At 45.1% G+C, this 15,092-nt stretch overlaps 2 protein-coding genes across 2 annotated transcripts in view; one reads left to right on the top strand and one right to left on the bottom strand.

Moving 5' to 3' along the window:
- Positions 1 to 1,554, top strand: part of LOC112072371 (CREB3 regulatory factor-like) — a 5,925-nt gene extending 4,371 nt beyond the window's left edge. The window contains exon 5 of the mRNA XM_070439773.1: positions 1,430 to 1,554. Within this exon, the coding sequence (XP_070295874.1) occupies positions 1,430 to 1,554 (125 nt within the window). The remainder of the gene's footprint in view (positions 1 to 1,429) is intronic.
- An 11,649-nt stretch (positions 1,555 to 13,203) lies between these two features.
- LOC112072372 (ectonucleoside triphosphate diphosphohydrolase 7-like) lies at positions 13,204 to 13,889 on the bottom strand. Its single transcript, XM_024139783.2, has 2 exons — positions 13,710 to 13,889; positions 13,204 to 13,637 (listed from the first exon to the last, which is right to left on the bottom strand). Exons 1-2 carry the CDS (start codon positions 13,844 to 13,846, stop codon positions 13,421 to 13,423), a joined length of 354 nt encoding a protein of 117 aa, XP_023995551.1. The 5' UTR covers positions 13,847 to 13,889; the 3' UTR covers positions 13,204 to 13,420.
- Between the last annotated feature and the right edge of the window lie 1,203 nt (positions 13,890 to 15,092).

Below are 15,092 nucleotides of genomic sequence, written 5' to 3' on the forward strand. Positions count from 1 at the left end.
CCTGACTAGGCTGGTCCCAGGTGTGCAGTAGCCACAACACTTCTAGCCATCATTCGACCTCAAATATGGGGCCCCCACAGGTGGGTGCTAGTGCCCATACCTGTACTCCCTGTCACCCAAGACTTGTGTGGCCCGCGCACGATTCCAACCACATTATAAAGTTGCTGACAAACAACGACAGCTCCTGGCCGTGTTGGCAATTTGCACCCCTTCACTACAAACCGCTATCAAGAGGTCGAGTTGGCGCGGACGCCCATTACACTACACTGGGGCCTGAGCTCCCTGACACAGCTCCCTGCATCACTGACGGTGAGAGAATCGCCTTATGAACGAATCAGAGAACTACACCTGTTGTGGCTGCCTAAGGCATCAACAATCCTCTCCCTACAACTCAGTAAGCGTCCACAGGACCTGATTTGGACTATAGGATGCGACAAGAGGAGAGGCAACACCCCCATCCACAGCGAAAGGGTGTTGTGAGCGGATCGCAGCACTTTAAGTGTCGCTCCTTGACACTCTTACCCTATCCACTAAGCGCAGCCTTAACATGGGGGTTGTCGATTGGCCTTAGTGACGGATGGAGGAAGGAGAGGGACTAACAGGGTCTAGAGCTGACGAGTCTAGCAGGAGTTCTCACCTCATTATGCTCCCTCTCTTCATTTCCTCCCTCTCTCCCTTGCTCTCCTCTCTTCACCCCACTCCACCCCATAAACCACACACACTCCCCTCTCCTTCCTCCCTTTCTCTCGTTTATATGTGCTATACGAACCGCCTGCATGTTTCCCATTCGTGTATAAGCCAGTGGCACGGGGAAGTTCACTCAAAACTGACTGGAGCTGGGACACCTGCCAACTTCTGGACCAGCCTGAACTCCCCATTACTCTACCCAAAGTAATGGTGTGGTGTGTGTGGTGTGTGTGTGTGCGGTGGATTTGTGTAGTGGTGGTGGTGGTAGTGTGTTGTGGGTGTGTGTGTGTGGTGTGTGTGCTGTGTGTGTGTCGTTGTGTTTAGCGTCTCTCCAGAGAGCCTGTCCTTGTGGAAGGCAATTAGTAAGGAAACTCTGGAAGCGAAGGAATGAAGGATGTCTGTGAATAGAAAAGAGAGAGAGGAGGGAGAGGGTGGGCTGTGTCCCCGACAGGGAGTTATTATCTGTATTAAGAGGACAAGAGCATTATGGGAACGGTAGTACATTCATGCTACATATCCATCTTCTGCCTGCCAACTTGAAGCCCATTCAAATAGAGCACATTGATTCATTATACTATGAACTGAACAGTATACTAGCTACTTCAACGTGTTGATGTTGTTTATCCCCGTGTGTGTGTGTGTGTGTGTGGTGTGTGTGTGGGTGTGTGTGTGTGTGTGTGTGTGTTGTGTGTGGTTGTGTGTTGTGTGTGTGTGTGTGTGTGTTGTTTGTGGTGTGGTGTAGAGAACCTTTTGGGGGCGTTGCTGAGGATCAAGGAAGTGATTGCGTCAGCGGGGGGGAGCGCAGCGGAGAGGAGGTGGACAAAAAATGAACGAGGGATGGACCCAGAGACTGGCAGGACATACTGAAAGAGTCCAGGCGGTGGAGGGAGGAGAGAGGGGATGGAGGGGGGGGGAGAAAGGGGGAGCGGACGGGAAGAGAGGAGATTTTCTGGGAATATATTTAACATTTTTAATTTTTATTGTTGGACGTAAAGACTGTAAAACACCAGCCAATCAGCTCAAGTGTTTTTTGGAAATCTGTCCCATGGTATTCCCACCATAATAGAGAGGTCAGTATATGTGAAATGTAAGCCAGCTTGTGAGATGATTATGTTTTAGATAAATATTATACCTACCGGTCAAAGTTCAGAACACCTACTCATTCCAGGGTTTTCTTTAGATGTACTATTTACTACATTGCAGAATAATACGTGAAGACATCAAAACTATGAAATAACACATATGGAAGTGTAGTAACCAAAAAAAATGTGTTAAAACAAATCAAAATTATATTTAACATTCTTCAAATAGCCACCCTTTGCCTTGATGACAGCTTTGCACACTCTTAGCATTCTCTCAACCGCTCTCACCTGGAATGCTTTCCAACAGCTTGAAGAAGTCCCCACATACGCTGAGCACTTGTTGGCTTCTTTTCTTCACTCTGCGTGCCGACTCATCCCAAAACCACCTCAATTTGGTTTAGTTGAGGGATTGTGGGAGGCCGGGGTTGTCACTCTCCTTCTTGGTAAAATAGCCCCTTACACAGCCTGGAGGTGTTTTGGGTCATTGTCCTGTTGAAAAACAAATGAATAGGCTCCTCTAACCCAAACCAGATGGATGGCGTATCTCTGCAGAATGCTGTGGTAGCCCATGCTGGTTAAGTGTGCCCGAATTCTAAATAAATCAGACCAGTGTCAGCAGCAAGCATCCCCACACCATAACACCTCCCTCCTCCATGCTTCCGGGGGATAATACACATGCAGAGATCATCCGTTCACCCACACCGCGTCTCACAAATTCACGCACGTTGGAACCCAAAAATCTCCAATTTGGACTCCACACCAAAGGACAGATTTCCACTGTGTGCTAATGTCCATGCTTGTGTTCTTGGCCCAAGCAAGTCTCTCTTAGTATTGTGTCCTGTTAGTAGTGGTTCTTTGCAAGAATTCTACCACGAAGGCCTTCTCCCATGAACCGTTGATGTTGTGTCTGTTACTTGAACTTTGTGAATCATTATTACTGGGCTGCAATTTCTGAGGCTGGTAACTCTAATTGAACTATCCTCTGCAGCAGAGTAACTTGGGTCTTCCTTTCCTGTGGCGGTCCTCATGAGAGCAGTGTCATCTTAGCACATTGATGGTTTTTTGCGACTCGCATTGAAGAAACTTTCAAAGTCTTCGAAATGTTCCAGATTCACTGACACTTCATGTCTTAAAGTAATGATGGACTGTCATTCTCTTTACTTATTTGAATGCTTTCTTGCCATAATATGGACCTGGTCTTTTACCAAATAGGGCTATCTCTCGTATACCACCCTACCTTGTCACAACACAACTGATTGGCTCAAATGCATTAAGAGAGAATGAATCCACAAATTAACTTTTAAGAAGGCGTACACCGTTATTTGAAATGCATTCCTCGGGTGACTACCTCATGAAGCTGGTTGAGAGAGATCAATGGCAGTAGTGCAAAGCTGTCATCAAGGCAAAGCAGGCTTATTTAAAGAATTTCAAATATAAAAAATATTTTGATTTGTTTAACACTTTTTTTGGTTACTACAGTTCCATATGTGTTATTTCATAGTTTTGATGTCTTTACTATTATTCTACAATGTAATAAAAATAAAGACCAAACCCTTGAATGAGTAGGTGCTAAAAAACGTTTGACAATAATGTATATGTTTGGGCTCTTGTGGTTCAATTCCAGTACACTATTGTAATATGTTCCGGCCCCTGACCATCCGCCCCAGAGAAATTATCGAGCCTGGTGCGCTGACATCTAGTTGATCGATCTCACTGCGTACCTACAACGGGATCGCAGCGGATGAGAGATGGAGGGACGAGGACGGAGGGACAAGGCGAGGGACACGGAGCAATGGAGTGGAGCGATCGGAGGGAAAGGGCAGGCCGCACGGTCGCCAGGAATGTCACCGAATGGCAGGATGCACCCGTGCCGGACGCGATTCGGGCACCTACAGGCGAACTGGGACGGAGGGCCGCACCGGACAGAGGCAAAGCAGGACGGCCAAGGCGATACACCGCGCGATATTTCCACTCGCTCGAGCCTGACCGGTCGCGACCCGAGAGGACCCACACGGCCATCGGGGGCAGGCAAGCACGCTTTAGCGACCGGACCGCCCTGACGGCAGAGGATCCAACTCATGGCAGGAGGGGACAAACCAAGTACCCCTCACGCATGCCTCACGATACCCCGACCTCAGCACCATCAGGCGAGGAAAGCGAACGGGAGATAGCGTCAGTGGAGCGGCTAGGCGTGACACTGTCGCAGAGGAAAGGAGGAACGACGGAGGATGGCGCCGCACCGGAAGGCAAAGCGCGAAGGGAGAGAGGAAAAAAACCGACCCAGATTAGAGCGTAAAGACACAGAGAGCAGTTCAACCAGGGGGAAAAGACATCTCTCTCCATCTCTTCTCTTCTTCTGTATCACAGTATCTCTATGCTAACCTTAACATACTGTGTGTGTCTCAGGTCTCTAGTGGCTGGACCGGACCAAAGAGTTTTCCAGAGAATCTGGCATGGTGAGTGGAGGCGAGGGCTGACCAACGACTGGGCGCCTAAGGGCAAAGATCACCACAGGACCCCTCTTTGCGACCGGGAGAGAGGAGAACCAGCTTGTCTAATTGTTACCCGCCATCACCCCCATAAACACCCCCTGACGCACGAACCCAGCTGCCCCGACCCAGCCCCCCTGTGATGCCCCTCACTCTGACGCACCCCACATGTCGCCATCCGCCACAGTACTCATCTCTCACGTCACCGACAGTACGTGGCTGGAGATCGGACAGCCTGCTAATGTCCCCCATCACCCCCTCTGGACCCAGGAAAGCGAGACAGCTGCCAAATGTACCCCACACTCACCCCTGACCCCCCCCCCCAGACCAGGAGAGGAGACAGCTGCCTAATGGACTGGCCAACACCACCAGCTCTCCTCCGACACCCCTCGGACACAGCCACCCACTCCTACCGTCCCCCACTACACTCTGTCACCTGGAGAATAGGTGGATGGAGAAAGGGATGGAGGGGGATGGAGAAAGAGAGGGAGGAGCAGATGGAGGAGGTGGGGGTTACAGGTCAACAGAGACTGAGGTTTGAGTTCAACCCTCCCCTCTGTTTCAGCTCTGTTTCCTTCTGTCTCTTCAGTAGCGCTCTGTAACACTTCTTACCTTCAGCTAATTACCAACACAGGCTAGCTGCTGACGGTGTGTGTGAGTCAGCTGATCTGTGGCTGTGTGTGTGTGTGTGTGTAGTATGAATGTGTGTGGTTGGTTTAATCTCTCCCTTCTTCAGTAAACTGTATTGGTATCCCATTGTGCCTATATGAATAGACATTGCACTGTTTGTAGATGATAGAGAAGTTGGCAGGGGGTTGGCATGAGGGTAGGGTAGGAAGAGAAGTGGGAGGGACGGGGGGGAGGGTCATGTTCAGTAGGCCACAACGTTCCTTGGAAGGTTCAGAAAGAAATGTACTGTATGGAACAGARGTGCATCTCTGACATCTAGAGTAAGGAGTAATGTCCTCTCTATTCACAACATTGCTATCTGCAACGTTTGGCAGGTTTGGTTACACCCTCCTGGAATCGACCCTGCTAGTAAATATCAGTGGGATGAGCCTCTTTTGACCAGCGAGCAACGTAATTGGTGCTTGCCACAGAGGGCATAAATGAGCACTTTGATTCGTAGCTGTATCCTGTCTATTCCCCTTTGAGAAACACCTGGGTCCTGTTCATCAGGCACCAAACGTAACTGGGAAGATTACCTGGACTTCTCCAATAAGAAACGCAAATGTTTGTTTTTTCCATTGCAAAACATCTTAAAACGTTTTGTTAGGTGCCCTAATGAACATGACCCTGAAAATGCAAGTTCCTTCTCTCAGAACYACCAGAGAACAGAGGATGAACTGTGATAACACCAAACATCAAAGCAACTGTAGCAGCTAAGACTTGCGGAGCTTTCGTCACAGAGTTAGAAGGAAGAAAAATMKACTTTAAAAAAAGTAGCTATTAAATCCAACCGACCAAAGATGACACGAACAGCTGACATTTCAAAGAACTGAAATGAAAGCTGAAATGAAAGCTGAAGTGATCAGCTCTTACCTAACCCTCTCACTCCTACTACTGCCATTATCCAATCATTGTATCATCAATCTGAAGATGGCGTTGAATTGATTAACAAAAAAAACGTTGATCGTGTTAATGATTACCCTCACACATCCTTTATGAAAAGGACGCCTTTTGCTACCTGTATTATTGCCTGAAAGGTCGATTTGATACGTCAATCAGACATTCYTTAAATCACTGTTAACATTTAAATCTGAGAGGAGTGTTGGGTAAGGCTAGCGTATACAGGACATGCCCATAGAGATGAATAGAGGGCGCACTTCCSATTAAGTTAGGTGTTCTCTCTTTCCCATCTCTATGGAAGTGACAAAGCTCCTATCGGTCTGCCTTTAGCGCTACAGCATAACGCTGTCTGGGTGTTTGTGTTCAATATAAACAGAAAACAAAAAAGGGATGCGTCTGTCCTCCACGCCTTCTCCACGCCTTCTCCACGCCTTCTCCTTCGTCTGACTCCTAATGTGAACCTGTAGTGCACCTTCCTTTCTTAAAGGCAACAAGAGTCAACAGCTATTGTGCTGGAGCGTTTTTGTTACATTTGTCGTTAAAGTTGTTTMTGTTTTGTTGTTTTGTTTACTCACAAAGCCATGCTCCCACAAAGTGGGGATGGTCTTTTAACGACTAGAGAGGGTCTGAGTTCTGTTCTGCCCATAGAGTTAGAAAGAGGGCCTATCGTTTTTTTTCTACAGCCKTCTTTCTAACTCTATGGTGCTGCCTTTGTTGGCCAAGCCAAAAGGTGGTCGGTCTTGTAGCAGAAGTRCGACGTGATGCAGACCAGAGTACATTGTGTTTTAAAGGCCAGTGAGTGTCGTTGGTCACGCCAGTCACAAAACCTATTTGCACTGCGGTGGGTACAACCAAACACCTTCTAAAGAGTAATGTATCTGCACCTTTTTTTAAACATGATTATTGATTGACAGCCTATTTGTTGTATTTGGTCATGGTTTTCAACAACAGAAACTATTGTTGTCTGGGTCTGTAAATGGTCAATATGGTTTCTGGTTCAGTATACTATAGTATACAGTGCTCTGGTGAAATGTAACTTCTCACCTGAGCAACAACATGGCAGAACATCTTGCCAACGTTAAAAGGGCAATGTTGTGTTAACCTTGAAAGGGCAATGTTGTGTTAACCTTGAAAGAGCAATGTTGTGTTAACCTTGAAGAGCAATGTTGTGTTAACCTTGAAAGAGCAATGTTGTGTTAACCTTGAAAGAGCAATGTTGTGTTAACCTTGAAAGAGCAATGTTGTTGTGAAGTTGAATGACTTCGTGTTAAAGGTCCAATGCAGCCATTTTATCTTAATATCAAATAATTTCTGGGTGAAAATTAAAGTACCTAACTGTGATTGTTTCCAGTTAAAATGGTCAAAAAGAAACAAAACAGCTTCTTAGCAAGAGCAATTTCTCAAGCAAGAATGTTGACAGACTGTTTGGAGTGGTCTGAGTGGGGAGGGGAAATCGACAACTAGCTGTTATTGGCAGAGAGTTTGGAACTCTCTTATTGGTCTATTAAGTAATTTGCCACCTGGTGATATCACCAGGCAGGCCAAAACTCCATCCCACCAAGACAGGCTGACATTTTCAAACAGCACTTACAATAAAAGTGCATTATCATAATTTTGACATATTAACCAAATCAAATGTTATTTGCCACATGCGCCGAATACAACAGTGTAGACCTTACTGTGAAATACTTTGTTCAGCAGCTTTATGGCTTGGGAAGAAGCTGTTAAGGAGCCTTTTGGACCTAGACTTGGCGCTCCGGTACCGCTTGCCGTGCCGCAGTGGAAATATATATAAACACAGGAAATCAATTTGTGTCTGCACTGGGCCTTTAACGTTGAAAGGGAAATGTTGTGTTTGAAGTGCCTACTAGAGTTATGAGCCACATAACCTACAGTACAGTATGCCTGAACAAAACAACCTAGCAATGAGCTATCCTACTGGGCACAGACTGGTTGAATCAGCGTTGATTCTGTGCCCAGTGGGTATTTACCAGGGGTATTACCTAACGATGTACACAGTCAAAGCAACCAAACGAGAAGAAATAATAAATTCACGCAGGACAATTTCAGAGGTGGGAGTGACAGATCACCATGGCGATGCTAAGCAATACTGTTCTGTTTTTCAAAGAGAACAACCTTGAGAAACCGGCTGCGTTCCAGAGCCAATGTTCCATAAAAACGTTCCATTCTCACCTATGGATTTCATCCTTTAGAACGCCCCACCAGCATACTAAAGGGTCATTTACCTTCAACTATTTGGCGCTCAGGTGCACCGGCTGCTGCTGCTGCGGTGATGGTCCTCAAAACGGAGGTGTGAAGATACTGAGAAACACTGTTTCAATACTTTAAAAAAACATCCTTCTCGAAAAACTCCTATCAGGCTTCAATTTGGAAACGTTTTCGTGTAACTTTGGTAGTCCTGAACGCAGCCCGGAGCACTGTAAGAGAACACGATGCCAAAGACAGATGGTGGCTGGATTAAAGAAGATACACTGGAGAGGACGACCAAATGGACAGTCAGGTCTGACATTACGTTGAGGCACTGTCCTTTTACTAGGAGAGAGACCTCTTCCAAATCCCCAAAACAACACAATGCTCTCTGAATGTTTTTTTTTACGTTACTCATAATGTTATCATGATGAACCCACAAACACCCGTTGTGATTTGACTCAGAGTGGCTAGTTGATAATCATCATCTCTTTAGGGGTGAATAGTAACTTCCACGTAAGTTACTTTTCCCATTGATTTCACTACATGACTAAGTGAAATTCAAACTCAAAGTTAAGTTAGGACTTGCTGTGTTCCAAATGTCCATACTAGCATACTACTGTACCATGTATTATGGAGCAATGTAGTGGGCAGATAGTGTTGTGTACCCAGTGGGCAAAAGCTGGTTGAAATAATAATTACAACTAGTTTATTASCAGAACTGGTTGTAATCTGGTCCTGATAAAGTCATTTCTATCATGTCTTTCGAGCTGGGTAGTATTGACATTGGAATTCAAGCCTTGGTTGACTGCCTCTCTCTGTGTTGGTAAAATGGTGGAGAGTGAGTGTTACTGTACTGTGGTTATATATTTCTCTCTCTGGGAGGCTTCTCTTCTCCACACACACACACACCGTGCCAGAACAGTCACACGATCTCTTCTCTGGCAGGAGCACTAGCACTGCCCTCCTGCTGCTTTCTGCAACAACAACAACTGTAGAAATAACTTTAACAAACTCAAACTGTCGTTTTTCCCTCCCACTTAGGCCTACACTAACTGGATTCGTTTTTTTCTCTTCCTGTTCATGTACCGTTTCATGGGTTGTGTTTTGGGTTAACTTTGATGGAACGGGAGTGGCGGCGAGGTCTTGGCAAGAACACTCTCTCTCTCTACGCTCAGCTAGCATTCCTCCCACTCACTCTGCTTCTCAGAACACTGTTTATGTTTTACCTTGAATAGAGGGGGGTGCCAGGAGAAAGTAGTCGAGTCAGATCTCCACCTTCAGCCCGATTTGCCACCTGGCATACAGTGGGGGGGGAGAAGCCAGCCATCTGGCCGATCACAGATTGGGTGCATCTGAACTGACTCCCTGTTCAAGATATAGTGCACAACTTTTCACCAGGGCCCATAGGACTCAGCGCTGGTCAAAAGTTGTCCCCTATAGGGTMCCATTTCAGACCAGCTCCCTGGTCCAACACAGCCTCACACTAAAGGGAAGCTAAACGAGTCGGCTCTGACAGACCGAAAGGCAGAGCTAGCCGATCCCAGAGACAGYTCCTTCCTGATAATACTGCCTTTAGAAACACAGTGCTAGAATGCCTTTGAGCAATCGACAACAAGGGCTGAATCCAGTTTGAACTGACAAACGGTTCAACAACAAGTTTGAGCACTGTATTACTTATTACACATTTGTAGGATGCATTTTTCTGCCAAATGTCTAGGCCCATACTGTAGTARGTTATAACGAGGTTGACAACAATACAAAGTATTCTTGCTACTTTTTCCCATGTTCATACCAGGAAGAATGGAGCATTACCTCGTGTTCTGATCTAGTTGGTCCTCTGTAGGTGAACACTATTCTCTCCTTTCACTGTCTGAAATGGATGAAACTAAGGAAGGAGGTGAATTCCTCCTCAGCCCAATCAGTGTGTGTGTGTGAGAGAGAGAGCTGAAGAAGGCTTGTGTGAGCTTTGTTTAAAGCCTGAATGGGCTCGGATGTAAGATGACCCTGGTGGGACTACAGTGACCCCTCAGTGACTGGTCCTGAACTGAAGACTCTCTCTCACACACACACACATTGTCCTCCCAGAGACTGGAGGCCCTCTCCTGTTTCAAAGATGACGTGACGTGACGCCCCGAGAGAGGAGAGCTCGGAGACTCTGGGTTTGTTACCCTAAACCCCATCAGGACTGTCAGACACAGACAGACAGAGGAAAACAAATGATACCCCAAACCATGATTTTCTAACAGAGCAAAGTAGAAGAGGAATGGACATTCTAGAACACAGATTCTAGAACACGAGGAGCTCTTTAGGAACTGCAAAAAGTCTCTTCTGGACTACAAAACAGGATACATTCCAGAACGCCGTGTCATCATGTCATGTACAGCACCCCCCATATCTTCACAACTCCTCTAACCCCCTCCCTCTGTTTTCTATAACATACAATAATCACAATAGTACAATAAACGCTTTGGATTGGCAAAATACAGAATGGAATAACATTTTAAAAAGCAGCAAGAAAAAAATGTACAAAGTGCCGTACAATAGCAGCATAATATTTTGTTTTTTGTTTGTTGTGAGTATAATGTATATTTTAATATTTATATGAGCTGTTGTATTAAAGTATATTTTGAAGAAAACACGTTGGTAAGGGTCTCTTTTTGTTTCCCTAGATAATCATTTGTTTGGACAGTGGCCGAATCTTCTTAAAGCTTCCCTTCTTGTTTCCTTTCCTTGTTTCCTTTCCTACATCGTTAGCAAACAGAGAAAGCAAAACAAAGAGTTTTATTCCGGATAATTCCGTCCCTGAAGAAAGTAAAACGGGGAGAGTCAGCCTTGGTCCGTTGGCACACACATTGACCTGCGCCCGTCTCTCGTACCAGGATGATATAAACACCCAGAATGCCTGGAAAGTGCCAACTGCCAACCTCGGCTCATGTCAGGGCACATTGACACAAGTTACCAAGACCTGCTAAACCAGCTCGGTCGTATATACTAGGCACCAAACAGAAGAAATGGAATGAAACAGGGATGGACTACCTGAACTTGTTCAAATAGAAAATTTATTTTTCCGTTGCAAACATTTTTGCTACCATGTGCACTAATGAATACACCCTGGCTCTAAACATATACCAAGAGAAAGTACCAAGAAAGCAACATGTTTTAAAACGTTGATTTATTTAAAACAGATGTTTGTTTTCCACATCCATGTTGAGTTATTTTTCCTCAATAAGAGACCGACAAGACAGTTGGATTACGTCCCAAATGGCACCCTATTTACTACATTGTGCAATACTTTAACCCAAGCCCTATGGGACTACTCTAAAGTATGGCACTATATAGGGATAGGCCCCGCTCTAACGTAGTGACTATATAGGGAATAGGGTGCCATTTGGAACACAAATTGGTCCAGTTGATCATTGGTCCTTCTTTAGGAAGAGTCAAAATTCAAAATAGAGCTGCAACAATTAGAGGCCCCTTCCCTTTGTTAAAATCTACAACAAACAAACTGGTCAAAACTGACAAGAGGTCAAATCGAGGATGGTATAAAGATCACATTCAAATGCTGCACTTGAGGTTTCAGCCGTAGAAACAGTCAAAAGCAAGTGTGATGAATTGACATTAAATCACTGACGCTACACTTCCACTTGCATTGTGACCACTCAAATTATACAGCTTAAAAATAACAAGACAGCTCTTTTATTAGCAATTCAATGCATCTCATTTAACAACAGCAATACTCCCAACATTATCAAGAGCAAGTAAGAAGACCGATAGTGATGGCTGATTGGATATTTACAGTACAGGGCAGGTGAGGAGCTGGTGGGTAACTAACATTGACAGTCTGTAACACACAACTTGGAGTTCAGTTGTGTGTGTTTGTACCACAGTTCAACACAATGCAATCAGAAGGCATCKACTTCAATCCATTAAACACTGACAACCCGTTTCACTCTCCTAGCTTGTCATCAARATAACTGGCTCAGAACAAACTGTTCCCAGCACCAAAACAAACCGCTTAAAAACGTTAAGAAGATACATCTCAAACATTTCAGATTCAATGAACCCCTGTAATAAATWGTTTGAGAAGGGAAAGGGGGATACCTAGTCAGTTGTACAACTGAATGCATTCAACTGAAATGTGTCTTCTACATTTAACCCAACCCCTCTCAATCAGAGGGGTGCGGGGGGCTGCCATAATCGACATCCACGTCTTCGGCGCCCAGGGAACAGTGGGTTAACTGCCTTGTTCAGGGGCAGAACGACAGATTTTTACCTTGTCATCTCGGGGATTCGATCAAGCAACCTTTCGGTTACTGGCCCAACGRTCTAACCACTAGGCTACCTGCCGCCCCATGTTTGATTCCTCATTGTAGTTTTTCAATACAAATCAATAAAGCKTTTTTCTATTTGAAAGCTTCAAATCAAAAGCATTACCACAGTGGGATTATTAAGGAATTAATGCACTTCCTGTTTGTGAGATTTACAGGAAGTATACTGGTCAGACACACAMTTTGTATCYTCATGGTTACAATACTGTCCAAACAGACAATCATAGAGGCACCCTTTTCAACAAAGAGTAGCTAGAAGTTACCCCTAACCACAGATACAGGGTCAGATTTTTTTGCTACCCATGTGTTAAGGTTGAGTAGGTTACTTGATTCTAGATCTGTGGTTAAGGTTTCATTCAAGCCTAAAGTCAGCTTATTCTTCACAAACTGCCATACAGTGCTCTCGCACAGTGAATATCTACAATAGAATAGAATGGCTCGTCTCGTCTTTCACCTGTTGGGATTTTCCTGTTTCGTTGTTTTAACGATCCAGTTCTCGCTTTATGATGTTCGCCACATCTGCAATCTCTCCCCTTTGAAGGTTCCGTCCTGCCCTCCTACTTATGTTTACATCAAACCTCTAGGTCAGAGGTTACTTATGTGATTTGGCCTTGGTTTTATTTTCTGTTTTTAGGGAGTCACGGTCAGGTCAACGTTGATATTTGTTTCTGGGTGTGAAGATGTGTAACGGGGTGTTCCGCCCCTATTCAAACCTTCGTTGTAGGATGACGTTGCTATTGCATTTCTAGCCATTAGTCAACGTTATGATTCAGCGTGACTAAGCTGGTCCTAGATCATTGTCCCAACAGGCCGTTGGTCCRAMTCAAGGTCATGATTTGCGGTTGATTATCTGATCCTAGATCAGTGCCTCTTAACAAATAGAGCACCAGTCAAGCCTACAACTCAGAGGGTGAAAGGTTGATCCTAYAGCTGTGCATACCAGGCTATGAACACCAGTTACTGAGAGCATCTCGACTCATCCTAGATCAGTAACCCCCCCCCCACACCCAAGGCCTCAGGTCAAGAAAGATTCAGAGTCTAAACTGATCCTGGATCAGGCCAGAAGAGCCTCCCCCTCCTCCACCCAGAGCAGGTCCAGGGCCTCAGCCTGCCTCTGTTCTCGCTGGTGGATCCTGCGGAGGCGGAGGATGTACAGCAGAATGGCCAGCAGGACCACCAGGATACAGGCAAAAAACAGGTAGTGGTTGTAGACGAAGGAGGAACGCAGCCAGTTGGAGTGGCCCTGTTTAAATGACTCTGCCTGGAGGTCCCTGTTGGAGAGGAGAGATGGATTAATAACAGACAGACACACAGACAGACACACACAAGAAGTGCCTACTGACCTGAGAGGCAGGAAMCGTGTCTTAAACAGGATGGCTCCCAGGGTCCACTGCACCTCCTTGTCATAGACCAGCTGAGCAGTCTTCAGGCTGGGGTAGTCCTTAGGGAACCTGAAGCCTGAGTGGAGCACCTGGAACATCCAGGCTGACTTAAAACACTGGTACCTGGACAGGGAGAGAGGTGGTTGATGAGGTGAGGTATGCTGAGCCTCAGTTACCCTCTTACCGCTGTCCTCATTGTCTACAATGATATTCATCTATTACAATCTGTAAACCCAGTTACCCTCTCTACGCTGTACTCCATATGTCTACTAGATATTCATCTATTACCATCTGTAAACCCAGTTACCTCTCTACCGCTGTACTCCATATGTCTACTAGATATTCATGCTATTACCATCTGTAAACCCAGTTACCCTCTCTACCGCTGTACTCCATATGTCTACATAGATATTTCATCTATTACCATCTGTAAACCCAGTTACCCTCTCTACCGCTGTACTCCATATGTCTCTAATAGATATTCATCTATTTACCATCTGTTTAAACCCAGTTACCCCTCTCCGCTGTACTTCCATATATGTCTTAATAGATATTCATCTATTACCTCTGTTTTAAACCCAGTTACCCTCTCTACCCCTGTACTCCATATGTCTAAAATATTCATCTATTTACCAATCTGTAAACCCAGTTACCCTCTCTACCGCTGTGTACTCCATATGTCTACTAGATATTCATCCTATTTACCATCGGTCAACCCAGTTACCCTCTTCGTACCGCTATACTCCATAATGTCTAATAGATATTACATTCTATTACCATCTGTAAACCAGTTACCATCTCTCCTACCGCTGTACTTCTCATATGGTCTACTCAGATATTCATCTATTACCTATCTGTAAACCCAGTTACCTCTCTACCGCTGTACTCCAATATGTCTCTAATAGATATTCATCTATTAACCTGATCTGTTAAACCCAGTTACCCTCTAGGCCTCGCTGTACTCCATAGTTCTTACTAGATATTCATCTATTACCACTGTAAACCCAGTTACCTCTCTATCCGCTGTTACTCCATAATGTCTACATAGATATTCATCTATTACCATCTGTAAACCAGTTACCGCGTCTACCGCTGACTCCATATGTCTACATAGATATTCATCTATTTTACCATCTTGTTAAACCCAGTTACCCTCTCTACCCGCTGTACTCCATATGTCTTACTAGATATTCATCTATTACCGATCTGTAACCCAGTTACCCTCTCTACCGCTGATACTCCATTATGAGGCTCATGTTCAATTCATAATGCTTTACTACCATCTGTCTAGAAAATAGAAATCCTATCTAATAAAAAATGGAATGCATATTGTGCATGCATTAC

This window comes from Salvelinus sp. IW2-2015, unplaced genomic scaffold (assembly GCF_002910315.2).
Source record: "Salvelinus sp. IW2-2015 unplaced genomic scaffold, ASM291031v2 Un_scaffold1904, whole genome shotgun sequence".
In the NCBI taxonomy this organism is placed as follows: domain Eukaryota; kingdom Metazoa; phylum Chordata; class Actinopteri; order Salmoniformes; family Salmonidae; genus Salvelinus; species Salvelinus sp. IW2-2015.